This window comes from Podarcis pityusensis, assembly GCF_964106645.2.
Source record: "Podarcis pityusensis genome assembly, chromosome: 3".
Lineage (NCBI taxonomy): Eukaryota > Metazoa > Chordata > Lepidosauria > Squamata > Lacertidae > Podarcis > Podarcis pityusensis.
In genome coordinates, this window is record NC_138026.1 from 13048150 (window position 1) to 13067272 (window position 19123).

A 19123-nucleotide genomic window follows, 5' to 3' on the forward strand; every position below is an offset into this window, starting at 1 on the left:
GAATGAATTTCAGTAACCAAAATGCTTTTTCTGTGGAGCCTGAGCAGGAGCAGCAAACAACATTATACAGTGGTACCTCAGGTTACATACGCTTCAGGTTACAAACTCCGGTAACCCAGAAATAGTGCTTCAGGTTAAGAACTTTACTTCAGGATGAGAACAGAAATCGTGCTCTGGCGGCAGCGGGAAACCCCATTAGCTAAAGTGGTGCTTCAGGTTAAGAACAGTTTCAGGTTAAGAACGAACCTCCGGAACAAATTAAGTACTTAACCTGAGGTACCACTGTAGTTAAATGTCACTTGTCTTCACTTACCCCTCACCCCATTGCTCTGCTCACAGCTGTGAAGAATATTCCTCTGTTATTAATTGTCTGTGTCACCATCAAAAAAGAGAGAGAGAGGGAGGGAGGAATAAGCCAATATATATGTGGACTGTCCCTGGATAGAGTGACTTTTCTTTATCCTTTGCTGTCTCTGCAGTAATAATTCCTTTGGACACTAGATGTTGCTGTTGTATTATAAGTTTGAGGTGGATGAAGAATTTTGGGAGTGTTTCTGTTGTTAAAGTGTTGCACTGTATTTTTTTCTAATTGAGTGTTGCTGCTGTTACGTATATTTGCTATTGCATCAGCTTGTGTTACTTGTTTATCATATTTTCAGTGGTGCGCCATTTTTGTTGTACTATAAAATAATTATTAATGGCCTTTGGCTGAGAAAAACAGAAGTTCATGATAAGGACAGCACAAGCAGTCAGGTTTTCTTCTAGCTTGATATGAAACTGTGCAGAATTGAAAAGCAGAAGGTTATAGAGGGATTTAATGTTGACCCACCAGAATATTCCCATGCGCTCAGAAGCAGGGTAAGGTCATTGCACCATCATAAGTCTTCGGTCTTTCATTGTTGAGTCACTACAAGCGGCTAAGCGCCTTGCAGTTAAATGTGGCTTGCCTGCAGGCCTGCAATCAGAAAGAAACAGGGCATTACAATACAGTGGTACCTCGGGTTAAGTACTTAATTTGTTCCGGAGGTCCGTACTTAACCTGAAACTGTTCTTAACCTGAAGCACCACTTTAGCTAATGGGGCCTCCTGCTGCGCCGCCGGAGCACGATTTCTGTTCTTATCCTGAAGCAAAGTTCTTAACCTGAAGCACTATTTCTGGGTTACCGGAGTTTGTAACCTGAAGCGTATGTAACCTGAAGCATATGTAACCTGAAGCATATGTAACCTGAGGTACCACTGTATAGGGAAGAGGAAGGATTGCAAAGAAGTAATTTACAAATAAAGAACTGCACGCAATTGACCTCTTGGAATGATAGAACCTGCTTGCGGTGCTGGTGGGATTGCACCAAATTTGTCCAGGGGGGATGAGGAGTTCTTTGACAGTCTCATGGCTGTGGGACGCTCGCCATTAGCAGTGACAGTAGAACAACTTCCTTTCTTTCTCTTCTTCTCATTTTTTGTTTATTTGTTTTTGCATTTGTGGATCATGTGATGTGAACACACCTGTATCTATTAGCATCCTTGCCCACAGCAGACAAGCATATCATGGGGAAGAGATTTAGACTTCCCCATTAATTGCTAGCTTTCTACATGTGGGGGTTTGTTTTCTTCTGCAGAGTACTGTTCAGTCCTGTGAGTCTTTCGCTGCAGTCTCAGGTGGTACAGCCCTGGCACAGAAGGAGAGAACGAGACCTCAAAGGCCACCTCTCTCCGCAGGAATTTGGGTGGATCCTGAGATGATCCTCTGAGCACCTCCTCCACGAAAGGTCCTGAGGGTGGCAGCATAGGAACAAGTGTGGAATGCACGCCTTTGGTCGAAAATGTTCTGCTTCAACCAGGCCTTGGGCTGAGTAACATCTGATACCCTTTTAAATGTGTTGTGGGAATAGGGATTTTTGTTCTTGTATTTATTGTGTATTCTCTGTTTTATCTTGTATTTTTATGTGGCAAACCGCCCTGATATCTATGGATGAAGGGCCCGTATACAAATTTTAATAATAATTGTCATAAAATAGATTGGCTCCAACCACCTAAAATACAGTGGTACCTCTGGTTCCTAACGGGATCCGTTCCAGAGCCCCATTCGCAACATGAGCAGAACGCAACCCGCATCTGCGTGTGCGCAGGTCACGATTCACCGCTTATGCGCATGCGCGTGACAGCATTTTGAGCATCTGCACATGCGCAAGCAGCAAAACCCAGAAGTAACCCTTTCCAGTACTTCCGGGTCACCGTGGGACGCAAACTGAAAAGATTTAACCTGAAGCAAACGTAACAAGAGGTATGACTGTAGATTGGCTCCCAGTTGTAACTACTCTGTTTCTCTAGGGTTATGGGTTATGCCCCATTCTATCCCCGTTCCACCCTACCCACCCCCCGTTCCACCCCTTTTTGGAGGGACACAGGTGGTGCTGTGGTCTAAACCACTGAGCCTCTTGGGCTTGCCAATCAGAAGGTCGGCGGTTCGAATCCTCGTGATGGGGTGAGCTCCCGTTGCTCTGTTCCTGCCAACCTAGCAGTTTGAAAGCACGCCAGTGCGAGTAGATAAATAGGTACCACTGCTGTGGGAAGTTAAACAGCGTTTTCGTCCACTCTGGTTTCCATCGCGGTGTCCTTTTGTGCCAGAAGCGGTTTAGTCATGCTGGCCACATGACCCGGTAAGCTGCCTGTGGACAAACGCTGGCTCCCTCGGCCTGAAAGCGAGATGAGTGCTGCAACCCCATAGTCGCCTTTGACTGGACTTAACCGTCCAGGGGTCCTTTATTTTTACCTTCCACCCCCTTTTCCGTCTACTTCCATGCACCATGATGTGCATGGCTGCGCATCAGTTAGATGTTGCCTGTGAACACACACAATGAAAGCGCACACACAGTGGCTTGTCTTAAAACTGCTTAGCTAAAGGATTCTTAGTAGCTGTTTGGACGCTTCAGAATAGAATTCAGTGCTTTTATGGTCCTAATTTGCTTTGCTTTTATTGGGTGAGTTTTTTCATTATTATTAAAAAAAGCTTAAATTCTGTCTGAATAGCTTGTTCCCTCTCTTCCCCTTTGCTCCGCTGCTCTTCTCAACCAGCTTTTATCCTGCCCTGCTTTATTTTGAATCCAGGAAACATTTGCTTTTAATTACACAGCATTAGCCCTTCTGTCAGACCGTTAAGTGTTGAAGTGCAAAGATTAGTAATAAAAGAATCCAGCCTATTTTTCCCAGGACTTGAGGAATGCAGAAAGCATTTTGGTCGGTCTGATGAATGGCCTGTGTTGCAAATCCACCCCTCCCTCCCTTTAGCCTGAAGCACGATTCAGGGCAGTGTCTGGAAAGGCAAAAGGGAAGCTAAGCATTTATGGCAGCAGATGATACAGGATGGAACATTGGGAAGCCTTTTTTCAATCTTAAGATTGTCTCCCCGGCCAGGAAAATAAAAAATAGGCCAATTCCTTCATTCGGGTCTATGCGGACATGAATTCAATTTTGGAACTGTGGCAAATTGAGCTGAGCTCTTCCCCGCTTTGTGACCCATTTGATTGACCTATTGCCTGGCAAATAGAAGGCTGATTCAATATCCTTGTGTTGCCCTTCTCCCAACAGTCTCAGCCCACAGAAGCAGAGCGCAAAAGTTTCTGGAAAAGTGGATCGGGTTGCAATCCTGCTCTCACCCTCTTACACCAAGCACTGAATTAACTTTATCTGGAAGTTGTTCACCATAGCTTCCCAGGCTGTGCGAACTGTCAACCATGGTTAACAGCTTCCCAATAAGGCTACTGTAAACCATGGCTTGTTCTGAAGCTGTTAGCCATTGCTTCTGGGTTTGCACGTACAGTGGTACCTCAGGTTAAGTACTTAATTCGTTCCGGAGGTCCATACTTAACCTGAAACTGTCCTTAACCTGAAGCACCACTTTAGCTAATGGGGTCTCCTGCTGCTGCTGCGCCGCCGGAGCACGATTTCTGTTCTTATCCTAAAGCAAAATTCTTAACCTGAAGCTCTTTTTCTGGGTTAGCGGAGTCTGTAACCTGAAGCGTATGTAACCTGAAGCATATGTAACCTGAGGTACCACTGTAATCGGAAGCTATGATTGACGCTGGATCAAATTCTTCAAGTGCCTTTTTTTTTTTTTTTTGGGTAATGGGGGACTGGGATTTTTCTGAGCACTCCATCAGAATGGCGGATTTTAGGCTCAGTTGAATCAGGCTTATGTTTAATAAAATGTGGGAACTAGGAGAGAAATGGAGTGGTCCAGAGCCCGTAATTTTTCTTCTCCTGTCTGTTTATTTCTGTTGGAGCTAGGCAATAAATTCACTTCAGTAACCTGCATCCTTTCACAAAAATATTCCAGTTCATCAAAGCAACAAATGAGCAAATAGCATTTAGCATGTGGCACTCTTCTTTTATTTGAAGTGGTGTGTTTTTTTTTTAATTCCCTAATGTAAAAGGATAGAAAATGCTTGCTTATTTATTGCCTCTGTTAAAGTCTTTATTGCTTCTGTTAAAAAGGAATATAGATGCCGGCATGATGTTTGATATTAATCAGCTATTGGAGTAAGTGCAGAAGTGATAGCAGGACAAGTCACTCTTCTGTGGTTTAGAAATGCCTATTCATCTCATAGTCTGCAGCCAGCAAAACAGATTTAGCTGGGAGGCCAGATCCTTACCTCCTCCATCACAGACAACTTTGGCAGGACTACCCAGCTATCAATTACCTGATGCCGCAGTGACACCCTGTGTGGCCTGTTTTCCTTTGCCTGTGTGAAATTAAACCAACATATAGAGGCTCAGCATTTTCGAGCATCGCTGATCATCAGTGCATGCAAAACCCATGTCTTTGCAAGTACCAATGATGCGCAGTCCATCATTTCTTTATTTTGTCTCATGTCTTACATCGTATATGATCAGAGATTAGGGATTTGAGCAGAAGCACAACCCACAGACAGAGATAGAAATATAAATATTTTTAGGCAAAGGCCTTCCAATGCAACCTTACGTAAAACATACAATTGCTTCATTTGTTCTATTGTAATCTGAAAACAGCAGTTGAAGCATCTCACAGCCTAGCTGAAAACTCTCACAGAAATGAAGACATTTGGAAACAATGTAATGCTTGATGGATCCGACCCTGTGTTCCTCAGGAGTTCTACACATAGGGGGCCACCACAAATATGTCCCTTTCTCTGGTTCCCAATGCTCCAATCACATTAACTGGTTCCCAATGCTCTGATCCAATCCTTTGGCCACAGGATTCATTCATTCAATTTGCATACCGCTTTTGCAACAAAGTGTGGGATGTGATACATAAGTAGCAGTCAAGTACAACATTCCTTGTTTGCCTAGAGTGGACATGCAAAGGGGATGTTTGTTCCAGCCAGTCAAAAACTTCCTGTTTCCTCATGGCCTGGAGCATCCTTCCTCTTGTATGTGACTAGAGGTGGGCATGACCTTACCTGTGCAGGTAACAAAAGCACAAAGCACGCAGCCACTCTCTCTCTCTTTTTGACTTTGTCGTTGGAACAACAGCTTTTAGCTAGAGATGCCCTGTTGGCTTTCAGCCAACAGAGGACAAAGAGACTATCTCTATATGGGATAGGCTCATATGTATATATCTGTAACTTAAGTCTGCCTTCAGGGATCCATCTGTGAACTGATGATGCTGTGAGTAAACTACTTTTATATATCTTAAATAAGATTGTGGCGTATTTATTCTTTTAAGAGGGAAACAAGGGATCTCACCAGGAATCTATATTGAAAAGCTTAAGCAAGCTTGCAACCAGCTACCTGCTATGCACTTAAAAGGGGGGTGTTAAAACTCTGCTAAATTATAGAACTTGCTAGTGCAAGTTAGGAAGGGAATTAATAAACAATATATCCTCTCCTGCCTCCCTGAACATTCCCACACAAAGGAATCATGCTCAGAGCTGCCTGCAACAAAGAAACAGGGATGCTGTTAGGGACCTGAAGGAGCGTCTCCACCCCCATCGTTCTGCCCGGACGCTGAGGTCCAGCATCGAGGGCCTTCTGGCGGTTCCCTCATTGCGAGAAGCAAAGTTACAGGGAACCAGGCAGAGGGCCTTATCGATAGTGGCGCCCACTCTGTGGAACGCCCTCCCATCAGATGTCAGAGAGATAAACAACTACCTGACATTCAGAAGACATCAGACATTCAGAAGGAACTTCAGGGAAGTTTTTAATGTGTGACATTTTAGTGTATTTTTGGTCTTTGTTGGAAGCAGCCCAGAGTGGCTGGGGAAACCCAGCCAGATGGGCGGGGTACAAATAATAAATTATTATTATTATTATTATTATTATTATTATTATTATTATGCACTTTGAGCAGACGCTACAAAAACAAATTCCTAACAACATAGCAAAGCAACACAGCAGCGATTTCGTAACGCAGCAGATTGATAGCAAATATAATAACATACCCGAAAACCACATCCCAATCAATACTGTAAATATAACAAGATCACTTAAACAACATGCAGCGTCCCATAGCAAAAATGACAAGTTTCATCTTAGTCCTTGGAACAACAACTCTCCCATGATGTCACACATCTGGGGACACCTGGTTCGGACCTTGGATGTGAGTTGTTAAGTAAAGAGATACATACCTAATGATGTACATACATGCGCACAACATTTCTCCCTCTAAGTACCGTATTTTTCCGTGTATAAGGCGCCCCCTACTTTTGGGGACCCCAAATTCAGAAAATGGGCATATGCACTATCTGTGCATAAGACGCCTCCAGATTTTTAACCTTATTTTAAAGTATATTAAAAAAACTAGTCTTATACACAGAAGAGTATGGTACTCCCTCAACTGTGTTCTTTTTGGAACGCTGACTTCAATTGCCAGGGTTTCTTCCCTTTTTGCTAAAGCGACTCTCCTTCCACTTTACTTGCAGGCTCCATCTGAAATCGAAGAGACTGCCGTGATGTTGCACAAATTGGTTATAAAGGTAAGCTGCTTTTCGGAACCTAAATAGCAGCAGATTACTGACTTGGTGAACTTTTCTTGCTTTGAAGTGCACAGCCTTAGGATCTCAACTTATTCCGGTACAGCGGCAGATTAGCATGGCAAATTGTGGTCTTGTGTACAGACAGCAGCAAAGCTTGCAGCTTTCTAAACCATGTGTTAAGTGCACCTAATATGCTGAAAAAATAAGCCATATAGGTGATCAAATACTATAAAACCAAATAAAAGCAATATACCAGCTGTATTATTGGTTGTTGGCAAAAGATGTTACTAGGTTGGATCCTACGAGGCATGAATGGAAATCAGATAGCCAGTACAGCTGCTCAGCAAATTCTATTCAGAAGAGTTTTGTCCAAATAATTTTTATTGGTATTCGGAAGAGTTTGTGCAGTATCATAACTGATACGTTCTATGACAAATCTCATCAGTCTGCAAGGATGATGCTTGTTGGGTGGAAAAACACATCTAAATTCAAGTTCACTTTTCTGTGCAATAGCACATGGTATAACAGTGTTTTCGAGGGCTGAAGATGCCTTCTGCAAGGAGAAGGACATCTTTGGATTCAGCCAAGGTGAATAAAAATCAATGATTAAAAAAAATATCAAATTGGATTTTTTAAAATTTAAATCAGATTTTTTAAAATTTAAATCGGATTTTTTAAAATTTAAATTGGATTTTTAAAATAAAATGCTTTTGGAGGAAAACTATTTCTAAAGATAGTTTTTTATTTAAGTTACATTATAGTCCAAAGGCTGTCCGTCAGGAAATAAGGTTTTGTTCTAAGTATTTCTTGTGTGCTAAAACTCAGTCTAAGTTTTTGTTTTTGTTTTAAATTGTTTAACCACATCAGTTAACAAACATGGATACATGTGCTATAATGTTATTGCTTTAGTTAAATAAATGGTTTAAATTGTTATTAAGAAAATGATTGTTTTTCTCCTTCTAATAAAGTACAGCAGAAACGTCCAAATATAAAACAGTTAACTTATTAAACCGCACAATCATTTTATAATTATCTATGCAATAGTATTCAAATCAGTCCAAATCAGTCATTTTTTATACAACTGTAAAAACTACTCTGAAAATTTATTATTCCACAAAATGAAACCTTCATCTGGTTGAAAATATTAAGATTATACCAGCAAGAATGAGTCTTTCTGCAAAAAAAAGGGGTTTAAATCAAGTCTTACTGACTAGTGATTTAAATCGTGATTTAAATTGATTGATTTAAATCAAATCCAAACCCAATGTTTTGTCATTTTCGTATAATATCATTAAAAAAAAAAAAACCTTGAGTGGATAACCATTAGTTATTAAAATTCCCATGTCAGCTGTGTGGAAAAACAAATGAATTTTGTGTATGTGTCTTGGAAGTAATTGCACACTTGGGTGGTCAGTCCATCACATTGGTAATGCCTGCACGAAATCTTTCATTTTTCCTATAGCAGCTTATCTTAACCCATCTTCCGGACTTTCCGAGTTTAAAAGTTAAGGGGAACATTTATGGGCTTCTAGCACAGTGCATCTCTGCTCTGTTGAGGTGCATTTTCACAGTTTCCCCCATTGCATGGCTTTGCATAATGTCAAGTCGTACTGATCAGGCAGACCTGGGTAGGGTCAAAAAGCTGGAGGGCATTTAAAATCCCTGCTGCATTCAGTGTAATACGGAGGGCAGAGGAAGTGCTTTGGGAGCACACTTAGGATTATATGGCTATTTTTGAGTTGCAGATAATGTAGTTCTGAAACTCTTCAATTTACAGCAATCCCACTAAGTTCGGTTGGGCTGCTTTCACTAGTGACTTGAGTGGATGCGCTTAAATATTAAACGCTACTAAGTTGTAGGGCGAAGGAAAGCAATCCAGCTGGAATGTATGTTTCCGAGCCTAAGTGCAATTAAATACAGTGGTACCTTGGGTTAAGAACTTAATTCATTCTGGAGGTCTGTTCTTAACCTGAAACTGTTCTTAAACTGAAGCACCAAATGGGGCCTCCCGCTGCTGCCGCTCCGCCATCTCACGATTTCTCTTCTCATCCTGAAGCAAAGTTCTTAACCCGAGGTACTATTTCTGAGTTAGCGGAGTCTCTAATCTGAAACGTCTGTAACATGAAGCATCTGTAACCCGAGGTATCACTGTATCTTCTAAAGAGGAAGCAAAGAAACCCTAGGAAACAGATCTTTTGAGTTTCTGCACCTCATATTGCTGGGGAAATATGCTGTGACAATTTACATGCAAATAAGAGTTCATTGTGGCATGAGTTTTGTTAAGTTGTGGGTGAACATATCAGACGACACAGCGATTCTTCAAACAGCTCTTGTTTATTCACAGGCCAGAACAGAACTGAACTGAAGGGTTCAGTCAGCCTGCTTATATAGAGCTCCAGTACAACGTAACTGTAACAATTTTCTAAAACTATCCAATTACTGAATGTCACTTTCGATCCCTTATTTGCATAACTATCTACAGTATCTCCCTGCTGGCCCAGGGTGAGAACTTCAGTACATAACAAGTTTTGTGGGTAGCAGCTTAGTTTGCCAGATGCGTAGAGGTGTACAGTTGATTTCTCTTGCAGAAAGAAACTTGATGTTCCCTCCAAAAAGAGAGAGCTATCCATGGGGTAATTACACCCTTAGTCTGTGGCACTTCCTACGCCTCTCCTCCATCCAGCCAAGAAGGCAACACAAATTAATATCTCCCCGCTTCTCTCAACAAAAGCCTTAGAAGAGGCTGCCTTTTTAGCATGCTTTAGCTATCTAGGATATCAAAAAGCTATTAAGCAGCGAGCCAGCCCACAATTAAGTTACATTGATGGCGTTTCTAGTTGCCTTTGTGCAACGCAAGGGCTAGGAACCTGTGGTCTCAGATCTTGGATTTCATAATCCCTGGTCATAGGGAATGTTGGCTGGGACTGATGGGGAGTCCATAACTTCTCGAAGGCCGTGGGTTTCTCACACGGATGTCTCTTCCAAAAGACTTCCTTGCACAGTTGAGTCTCTGGACAATCTTGGGGAAGGGTCCTGAGCAGTCGTTTGATAGGTCGAGATTCCTGCCTCATGCGAAGCCCACCCACCCACAATTTAGTAATGGATTTAACAGCTTGAAGAGCACGAGAGCAACACATTATCTCAGTGTGCAAGAATAGCAGCCTTGGTTAACGCTATGTGCTGTTACGTCACAAATTAAGATGACTAATGTTCTTCACGCATAATACCATCAACTCAGGATGGAAGGAATGACAGTCTAGCAATCTTCTGTCAATGTTTGGCATTGTTCATGCGCTACTGCGATTAACTTCCACCAAGGAATGCGTCAGGGGATATAGGCTGCTGTTGGTATTTTCGGTCCCCGGCAGAGCCCAGCTAATTTTACCGTGAATGTCCAAACCATGCTGTGGTCTGGAGACCACTGACTTGTAAACAGCAAACCCTCATCATGTGATGAGAGGAACGGTTCTAAGAAGGGCTATTAGGCTTGATTATTCGAGTCCTCCTGGTTTCCTTAGGAGATGTGCGGCTGCCAAAGTAAATAAGTGGGTTAAGTTTCCATGCCGTATCGGGAGTCCAGAAATTGTTATGGTTGCTGATCAGCAATCTTGTGTAGACTCCTGGTACAAATGCAGAAATTCAGACATTTGCAGTCTACCTCTCCATTTATTTTGGCAATCAGCTTTCGGCCGTGACATCAGGATAGTTAAGCAAAACAGTAGCTTCCTCTGGAGGGCTTATTACTGCCACACAAGTAAACATACTCTCAGCGTAGCTTCCGCAGAATGAGAAAGACACATTTAACAATACAGACATACTTGTATTTCTACTTGTGAAATGATAATAAATCTGAATATTTTCTTTTTTAAAAAAGAAAACAGTGTGAAGGAGGATCTGAACTGTCTTCTTCACTATGATATCTGCAAATACATTGAGATCATTCCTGCCCACCTCATTCTCTGCAATCTTATACACATACAGCCGTACCTTGGAAGTCGAATGGAATCTGTTCCAGAAGTCTGTTCGACTTCCAAAACGTTCACAAACCAAAGTGCGGCTTCTGAAGCTCCTGCAGCCAATCAGAAGCCACAGAAGTCCCGTCGGACGTTTGGCTTCCAAAAAACTAGAACAGTTCATTTCCGGGTTTGTGACGTTCAGGAGCCCAAACATTCGAGAACTAAGGTATGAGTGTACTCACCCAAGAGTAAATGCCATTGAACTTAGAGGGACTTACATCTGAGTAAACAGTGTTTTGTTAATGTTTTGCTAAATCATGAAGGCCAAAAGACTTCCTTCTGCTCACTGGTGGAGAAAGCTGATGTTTTCTAGGTATGGATGTTTATAGCTCTCTTTCTCCCTCCCCAGAATAAGTGTTTTCTCTGTTCTCTTCTTTTTGAACTTGCACACATTTCATTTTCTAAGCTGTTTACCCAGAATGTCTCTCCCTGAATGCTTTACAGTTGCCCAGGCAGTGGAGGAATCGTGGGAGTATAAAAATCATTCCTTGCAATTGGTTTCAAATGATAAATTGGTAGCAGTTTGCATGATAATGCGTTTGGTATCAAACTGATTTTGTTTTCTGTGCTGAATAGATTTTGTTTTCTGTTCTGTAATATATTACCCAAAATGTTTTCACTAAGAAGACTCTGGAAAATTCGCCTGCTCATCTGTTTGTGCCTCGGTGGTTTCAAATGCAATTTAGGAGGAGGAGAACACCTACAATCTTAATAGCTTTTCTTCACGGCAGCACAAGTATCATATTTGAAGGATCCCAGACGATTTCAGCGCAGTTTTCCTGATGCAGTTATGCAGCTTTTTCTGAAGAGGGAGCACTTGATCTACATTTGAACTGCAAATCTTTAGTTGAAAAATTAACACCACATTAACTGAGGATTGTTTGACTAATCTTATGGTATGCTATGGAGGTTGTTAACATTCCAAATGCATGCATTTTGGTTGTTCCTTGGCTGGAATGGCAAAATGTGCTGCAATAATATATATTTCAAACAGACATGTGCTGCAAAGCAGCCCTCAGGTTGCATTCACACATCAGTTTATTCCCCATCTCCCAGCGTTTTCCTATCTCCTAATTTCCACATTACATTTCAGCATTCGCACAGATTTTTTTTATTTCTTTCTGGAAGCAAATAACATGGAAATGAACAACGCTTAACTTAACGCTATAGGTAAAGGTAAAGGGGACCCCTGACCTTTAGGTCCAGTCGCGGACGACTCTGGGGTTGCGGCGTTCATCTCGCTTTATTGGCCGAGGGAGCCGGCGTACAGCCTCCGGGTCATGTGGCCAGCATGACTAAGCCGCTTCTGGCGAACCAGAGCAGCGCACAGAAACGCCATTTACCTTCCCGCCGGAGTGGTACCTATTTATCTACTTGCACTTTGACGTGCTTTCGAACTGCTAGGTTGGCAGGAGCAGGGACCAAGCAACGGGAGCTCACCCCGTCACGGGGATTCGAACTGCCGACCTTCTGATCGGCAAGTCCTAGGCCATCCGCGTCCCTACTTAACTCTATAGTCCACCGTATTCCAAGAAGTGGTGTTGACATCATGTGGAAGGTCAAATACAATGTGGAATTTAACACGTTAAAGTGACGTGTGAATGCAGTTGAACATAAGCCCTGTTGACACGCACAAAGCCACATAACTGCATGTAGATTCAAATGCAATGCTGGTGGTAGCACTGCTTTTTTATTTATTTACATTGCCTTTTAAAAAAAAGTGTGCTAAAATAACAAGTAAGTATGCAGAGTAGCAGTCATTGGCTGTTCTTAAAGCATCTGGTAAAGGTAAAGGAACTTTGGACAGTGAAGTCCAGTCAAAAACGACTATGGGGTTGCGGCGCTCATCTCGCTTTCAGGCCGAGGGAGCCAGCGTTTGTCCACAGACAGCTTTCCGGGTCATGCGGCCAGCTTGACTAAACTGCTTCTGGCACAATGGGACAAGGTGACTAAACCAGAGTGCATGGAAACACCGTTTACCTTCCCACCACAGCACTAGTAGTACTGGTGTGCTTTCAAACTGCTAGGTTGGCAGGATGTGGAACAGAGCAACAGGATCTCACCCTGTCACGGAGATTCGAACCGCTGACCTTCTGGCTCAAGAGACTCAGTGGTTATGTCCTTAGAACATAACCAACCATACTACAATTGACATTTGCATTAAAATACGAAAACTTGGGGATTTGGGGGGGGGGGGGAGCAAGCAGAGGCAGCAATGCTATGCATTTGGAGTACGCACTGAATGTCTTACTTCTCGGTAAATGTGGTAGGGTTTCTCTCTGACTCTACTATCTTAGATAAGGTGTATAAAATAATATTTAAATCCGTAAGAGATGGAGCCATTTAATCTTGGCAACAATACTGTGTGTTCCTCCAATTTCAGCGGTATCCAGATTTTGTTCTAAAACAGCATAAACAAACAAATTATTTGTTACACAAAACTAAACTTGTGGCTGATAAGGAGTGGGCATTAAAGTAAGAGGTTGCCAAATTAATGGCAGCATCTCACTCAGAGTAAACGTCAATCATCCACAGCTTTAGGTTATCATTTGCAAAGATGACAGAATACTACCCCCTGGACCAAATTTTCAGAAGGGCTCAGCGCTCTGAAGTGGTGTTGGATTATCAAAATAATCTCGTTTCTCCTTCTCCTGCTCGTATTTCTCTTGGCTCTTAGGTGTGCCAGCCTCCTTCACCTTCAATGTTGTTTTTTCAAGAGCTTTTTATCTTTCTGTGCTCCACACCTCCTTGAGGGGATGCAGCCTGCCTCCTCCCCCTGCCTCCAGAAAATAAATAAGATGTTGCCCAACGAATGAATGTGCTCTTGCCATCTCTGATGGAAATGACAGCCATGATTAAAAGATGAAATATGAAATGCTCTCCCACAAAAACAAAACAAAAAAAACAAGTTTGAGTTCTTCGTACTTCCTTAGGGCACCCTCTGGAAGGCTTTAAAGTAGACTCCTAATAAAACTGGGATTATCTGCTCATTCCCTAACTTCCCTACTGGTTCCCCTGAGAAATTGTTTCCTTGCCAGGCAGCGTGCACCTTTTTGGATTCGTATCAGTGAACTGCAAGAATTTGGCCCAAACCAAGACGTGGATGCACTGTCTAGAGGAGCTTTTGAGAGCAGAATGCAAGTCTGAGCGCACCCTTTGGCCTAAATCCAGCTACTTCCCCTCTTTTTTCTTTCTTTCTTTAAAAAATAATTATTATTTATTTGGTTTTTCAGATTCCAAAATTCAAGTGTTATTCCAATCCTATTAACGGTTTTAGCTGTCTAATCTTGCCCCTTTCTAAAATTTATTTCTTGGTGTGCATTTTCCATTGTGCAAATCTTCCAAAGAATGAAATGAAATGAAATCAGGAATAAGGGGTTTTCTCAGGACAGCGCAGGTTGTGTGTGCCATGTCCTGTTGGTGTTTTGGCAGTGGAAATGATCTGTGGGGGGGTCGGTCAACAAAAATGGGGGGGGGGCCAAGGAGTGTCAGTTTGGGGGGAAGTGAGAAATGGCCTCATTGTAGTTCAGCAGTAGATTAAAAAGGTAAAGGGACCCCTGACCATTAGGTCCAGTCGCGGCCGACTCTGGGGTTGCGGCGCTCATCTCGCTTTACTGGCCGAGGGAGCTGGCGAACAGCTTCCGGGTCATGTGGCAGCATGACTAAGCCGCTTCTGGCAAAACAGAGCAGTGCACGGAAATTATCTGTTTTTAATGCAGAAGGTCCCAGGTTGCCTTCCCACCATCTCTAGGTAAGGCCAGGGATGCTCCGGCTTCTAAGGACCATAGCGAATCCACAGGAATGGCTTGTTTTATTGGCTCCCCCCAACACGGTTGGCTATTGTACTACCAGCCTTACTGTATTCTTGTGAAACATGGACCACTTATAAACGCCATCTCCAACTCCTCGAAATATTCCATCAATAGTGTCTCTGAAAAATTTACACATCACTTGGGAAGAAAGGTGAACAAATGCCAGTGTACTGGAAGAAGCAAAGATCACCAATGTCAAAGCAATGATTCTTCAACATCAACTTCATTGGACTGGTCATGTTGTGTGGATGCCTGGTTATTATCTTCCAAAGCAACTGCAGTGGTACCTCGGTTTAAGAACAGTCTGGTTTAAGAACGATTTGGTTTACAAACTCTGCAAAACCGGAAATAGTGTCTTGGTTTAAGAACTTTACCTCGGTCTAAGAACAGAATCTGAACAGTGGAAGGGCACCGGCGGCGGGAGGCCTCATTAGGGAAAGCGCACTTTGGTTTAAGAACAGTTTTGGTTTAAAAACGGAATTCCGGAACGGATTAAGTTCGTAAACCGAGGTACCACTGTACTCTATTCCGAACTTTAAAATGGAAAGCGTAATTCTGGTGGTCAACAAAAGAGGTTTAAAGACTCTCTCAAGGCAAATCTTTAAAAATGCAGTATAAACACCGACAACTGGGAAACACTGGCCTGCGAGCACTTGAATTGGAGAACAGCCTTTTCCAAAGGTGTCGTGGCCTTTGAAGATGCTCTCGAACTCAGGACGAAAGGGAGAAACATGCTAAGCAGAATCCATGTTTGGCAAACTCTCACTGTGATCAACTCCTTCCCGGAAACCTATGTCCCCACTGTGGAAGGATATGTGGATCAAGAATCGGCCTCCACAGTCACTTACGGACTCACTATTAAAACCATGTTTATGGAAGACAATCTTACTCGGCTATGAGTGATTGTCAAAGAGAAAGAGAAGAGGGCCATTCAGATGTGATCCAAGCTATGTTGGAGCTCGTCACGGAAAATGGCTCATGTAGCTGATATTGACGTCATCATTGTTGCAATCGACTGCGGGGGCTTTCTGTGAAGTTCCCGTGAAGCCAGTTTGTGCAGGGGTTTGCTGCCGTGACTGCTCCTCTGCAAGACCGCTCAGTCTCGAGAGCCAGGCTTGTGCTGGGCGAACTGTTGCATTCAGAACATCAAAACCAGCCAAGCTCATCTCTGAAGATAAGCAGAGAAAGCTGGAGGGGATCAAAGCAGGGAAGCTGGAACCACCTCTCTCTAGAAGCTGTTATCACCACTTATCTTCCATTTCCTTAAGTGTCTAATTGTCCCTCCTCCCTGTTCCAATCCCCAAGGCAAATTAGTGAGAAGAGATGGGATAAGCACCGTTAAACAGGTGGCAAATGGCCAATGCCTCCTGCTTCTCTGTTCCTTGGCCTAACATCAATCCTCTGAAGCTTTCTCTGGCTGTCTTTGGGGGAGTTCTCAATAGTCATCAGAACTGGTTTCAACCTTTATCCTGATCCACACTGGACTGGTTTTTTTTTTTTTATCATGATGACTATAACATGTCGCCAGGCCCTTGACTGCATTCGCAGCTGGCGATGCTGCCTCGTCTAAGGTCGTTCCAAGCAACGCACTGTCGATATTTCTTCTGTCCTGGAACGCAAATTGATTTGTTTAACTTGGTACAGTAAGAAACAGGACAATGCCCATAGTACAGGAGCAAAAGAGAAAAGCAGGTTTCTGGAACCAGCCTTTGATGAAGGTTATCCACTATTTTTAACTTCTTCTTCAAAGGTGCTGGGTTAGACCTCCGGCTGAAAGTGGGAAGGTGAGAATTGAGAGCGTGGTACAAATGTTGGAGAGGGTGCCCCTCCACAGGCACATACCTCCACATGTGGTGGGAATGCCCCAAAATCCAACTATTCTGGCCAACAGCCATATAAGAAATATGTAAAATAACTAAGCAGGTATTAGAAATCACCCCAGAATTGGCCCTACTAAACATCTTCCAAGACAATAACGCCCATTTACATCACAAAGAACTCATAACCCACCTACTTTCAGCAGCCAGAAACATCATAACCAGACACTGGAGAGACCTGTCAGGAGTCAGCATGGACCAATGGTACCAAATAGTATGGGAAACAGCCCTACTAGAAAAATTAACCAATAAACTGAAACTGACACAGGAACAAATAGAAGAAGACACCTTCACCCCGGTATGGCTCCCCTTTATCACATACACAGCCCAACAAGACAACAACAAGAATCCCCTGGCAGCATACGAATCAATATGGCTAACCTGATCCAAAACACCCACCCACCCCATTCACACACAAAAACAAAGATCACTAGCACAATTCAAAGTGTTGGTGCTGACCTTTAAAGCCTTAAATGGCCTCGGTCCCGTATACCTGAAAGAGCGTCTCCACCTCCATCATTCAGCCCGGACACTGAGATTCAGCGCCAAGGGCCTTCTGACGGTTCCCTCATTGCAAAGTGAGATTACAGGGAACCAGACGGAGGGCCTTCTCGGTAGTGGCGCCCGCCCTGTGGAACACCCACCCATCAGATGTCAAGGAAATAAACAGCTATCCTATTTTTAAAAGACATGTGAAGGCATCCCTGTTTTGGGAAGTTTTTAATATTTAATGCTGTATTGTTTTTAATACTTGATTGGGAGCCGCCCAGAGTGGCTGGGGAAACTCAGCCAGATGGGCGGGGTATAAATAAATTATTATTATTATTATTATTATTATTATTATTGTGTTAACTATGATTCATTGAAAAAAGTGAGCTGAATCTTGTTTGCAGTAAGCCATAGTTATTTTATCCAGGTATGGACATAATGCCAGACCGTTTAGTTGAAAATGGAAATGAATGTAATCTCTTTCTCGTGGCTGTGTGGAAGCGAACACACCAGCCAAAGGTGTGTGCAGTTGACACTAAACCGTGACTCAGCATTATGTCTGGACCAGCCCAGTAATGCTCTGTCGGATAATTTTTCAGCATTGTGAGATAAACTGTGATGATATAAGCCGGAACAAAACAGATAAACGAAAAGCTTGCAGCTTCTCCACATGGACTTCCCTTTTTCTGTTGACGTTTTTTACTCGGTTATTTCCTCCACACAAACCCCAAACCCAGTCAAACACAAGTAAGCTAGTTTAGTTCATTGTGTAGTGAGGATGTGGGTTTAGTTTCACTTCTCTAATCACCAGGGTGTTATTTGAGCATCACACACAAACTGTTATTCATAGCACTCTACCATGACTCTGCAAAAAGTTACTGCATTTTGACAGCTTTGTGTTGATTGATTTTTTAAAAAATGCCTCTGTCATTGCGACTAGTAAGCATCTGACTCATGGCTTTTGGAGAAACCCCTTTTCAACGCTGACTGATGGTCAGCTGGTTGCAATGGATGTTCATTCACGCTGACGGTCTAGCCAAAGTACTCATGTACTTCATCCATAAAATGCAACCATAATTGTGAAAGCTGCAAGTATAAACTCCCCTTGGCTAAAAATAAATTCAGGAACTGAAAATCTGTCTGGAAGGTGAAGAAATCGCAGTTGTTCCATGAAACATCTATGGAAGTATGTCTTGCTTGGTGTTTTCTGACATGAGTGGTGCTAGTAAAATATTATATTGCCTACCTCATTGTCAGTTAAATCAACTGAAGCCAAGAAATATGGTTCGTGGTTACTTTTCAAGCCTATTCTGTACGTCTATCTTCCTTATATTGTTTGTTAGAATGCCATGATGTGTAACTGAGATAGTAACTTTTCATTTATCCAACAGCATTCTAGATTTCTCTTTAAATTGCCAGGCACCAGTATCTTGCTATCAGTTAGAACCCAAGAGTTATGAGGTGATTTAGACTTCTAGTGGAAGTCGCTATGGCAGAATAAAGTTTTATTCTGATTTATGGGGGGGGGGGGGGACATATTAAAGAGAACACCGTCACATTCTCTGTTTTGTCTTTGATCAGCGGCAGCCTTGCAAATATATCTACACAAGTTTATGAGCACATGTAGAGGTATTTTTTCCCCAAACTGCCTGCCTATGTTAAGTTCGATCAAAGCATTAATAATATGGGACTTCCCTTGTCTTAGCCATCTTTCTTGCTAATCCCCCTTTCTCCAACACTTAATTTTCATGTTTCTCACCCATTCCTTTAAAAAAATATATACTCAGCTCAATGGCTGCCTGATTATTATTATTTTTAATTCAAAGCAGAAGTAGGAGGCAAACTTTTCTGCGTTATTGAGAAGGCACGTAGCAAAACATCAGCTGAAGAATGATACAGAAATAAAATGTGATCCAACATAACAATAGCCCTGCTGGTCAAGCCAAAATTCCTTCTAATCCAGAGACGGGAACCCCTTC

General features: G+C 42.6%; 1 protein-coding gene across 3 annotated transcripts in view; it reads left to right on the forward strand.

Annotated features, from left to right (window-relative positions):
* Window positions 1-19123, forward strand: part of SLX4IP (SLX4 interacting protein) — a 96385-nt gene that overhangs the window by 2431 nt on the left and 74831 nt on the right. For 2 of the 3 annotated variants that reach the window (XM_080999403.1, XM_080999401.1), the window contains exon 2: window positions 6897-6950. In XM_080999403.1, coding sequence (XP_080855529.1) covers window positions 6927-6950 — 24 coding nt within the window. In that variant the 5' untranslated portion in view covers window positions 6897-6926. Of the gene's footprint in view, window positions 1-6893; window positions 6951-19123 lie in introns of all 3 variants that reach the window. The other variant, XM_080999402.1, reaches the window with a different exon arrangement.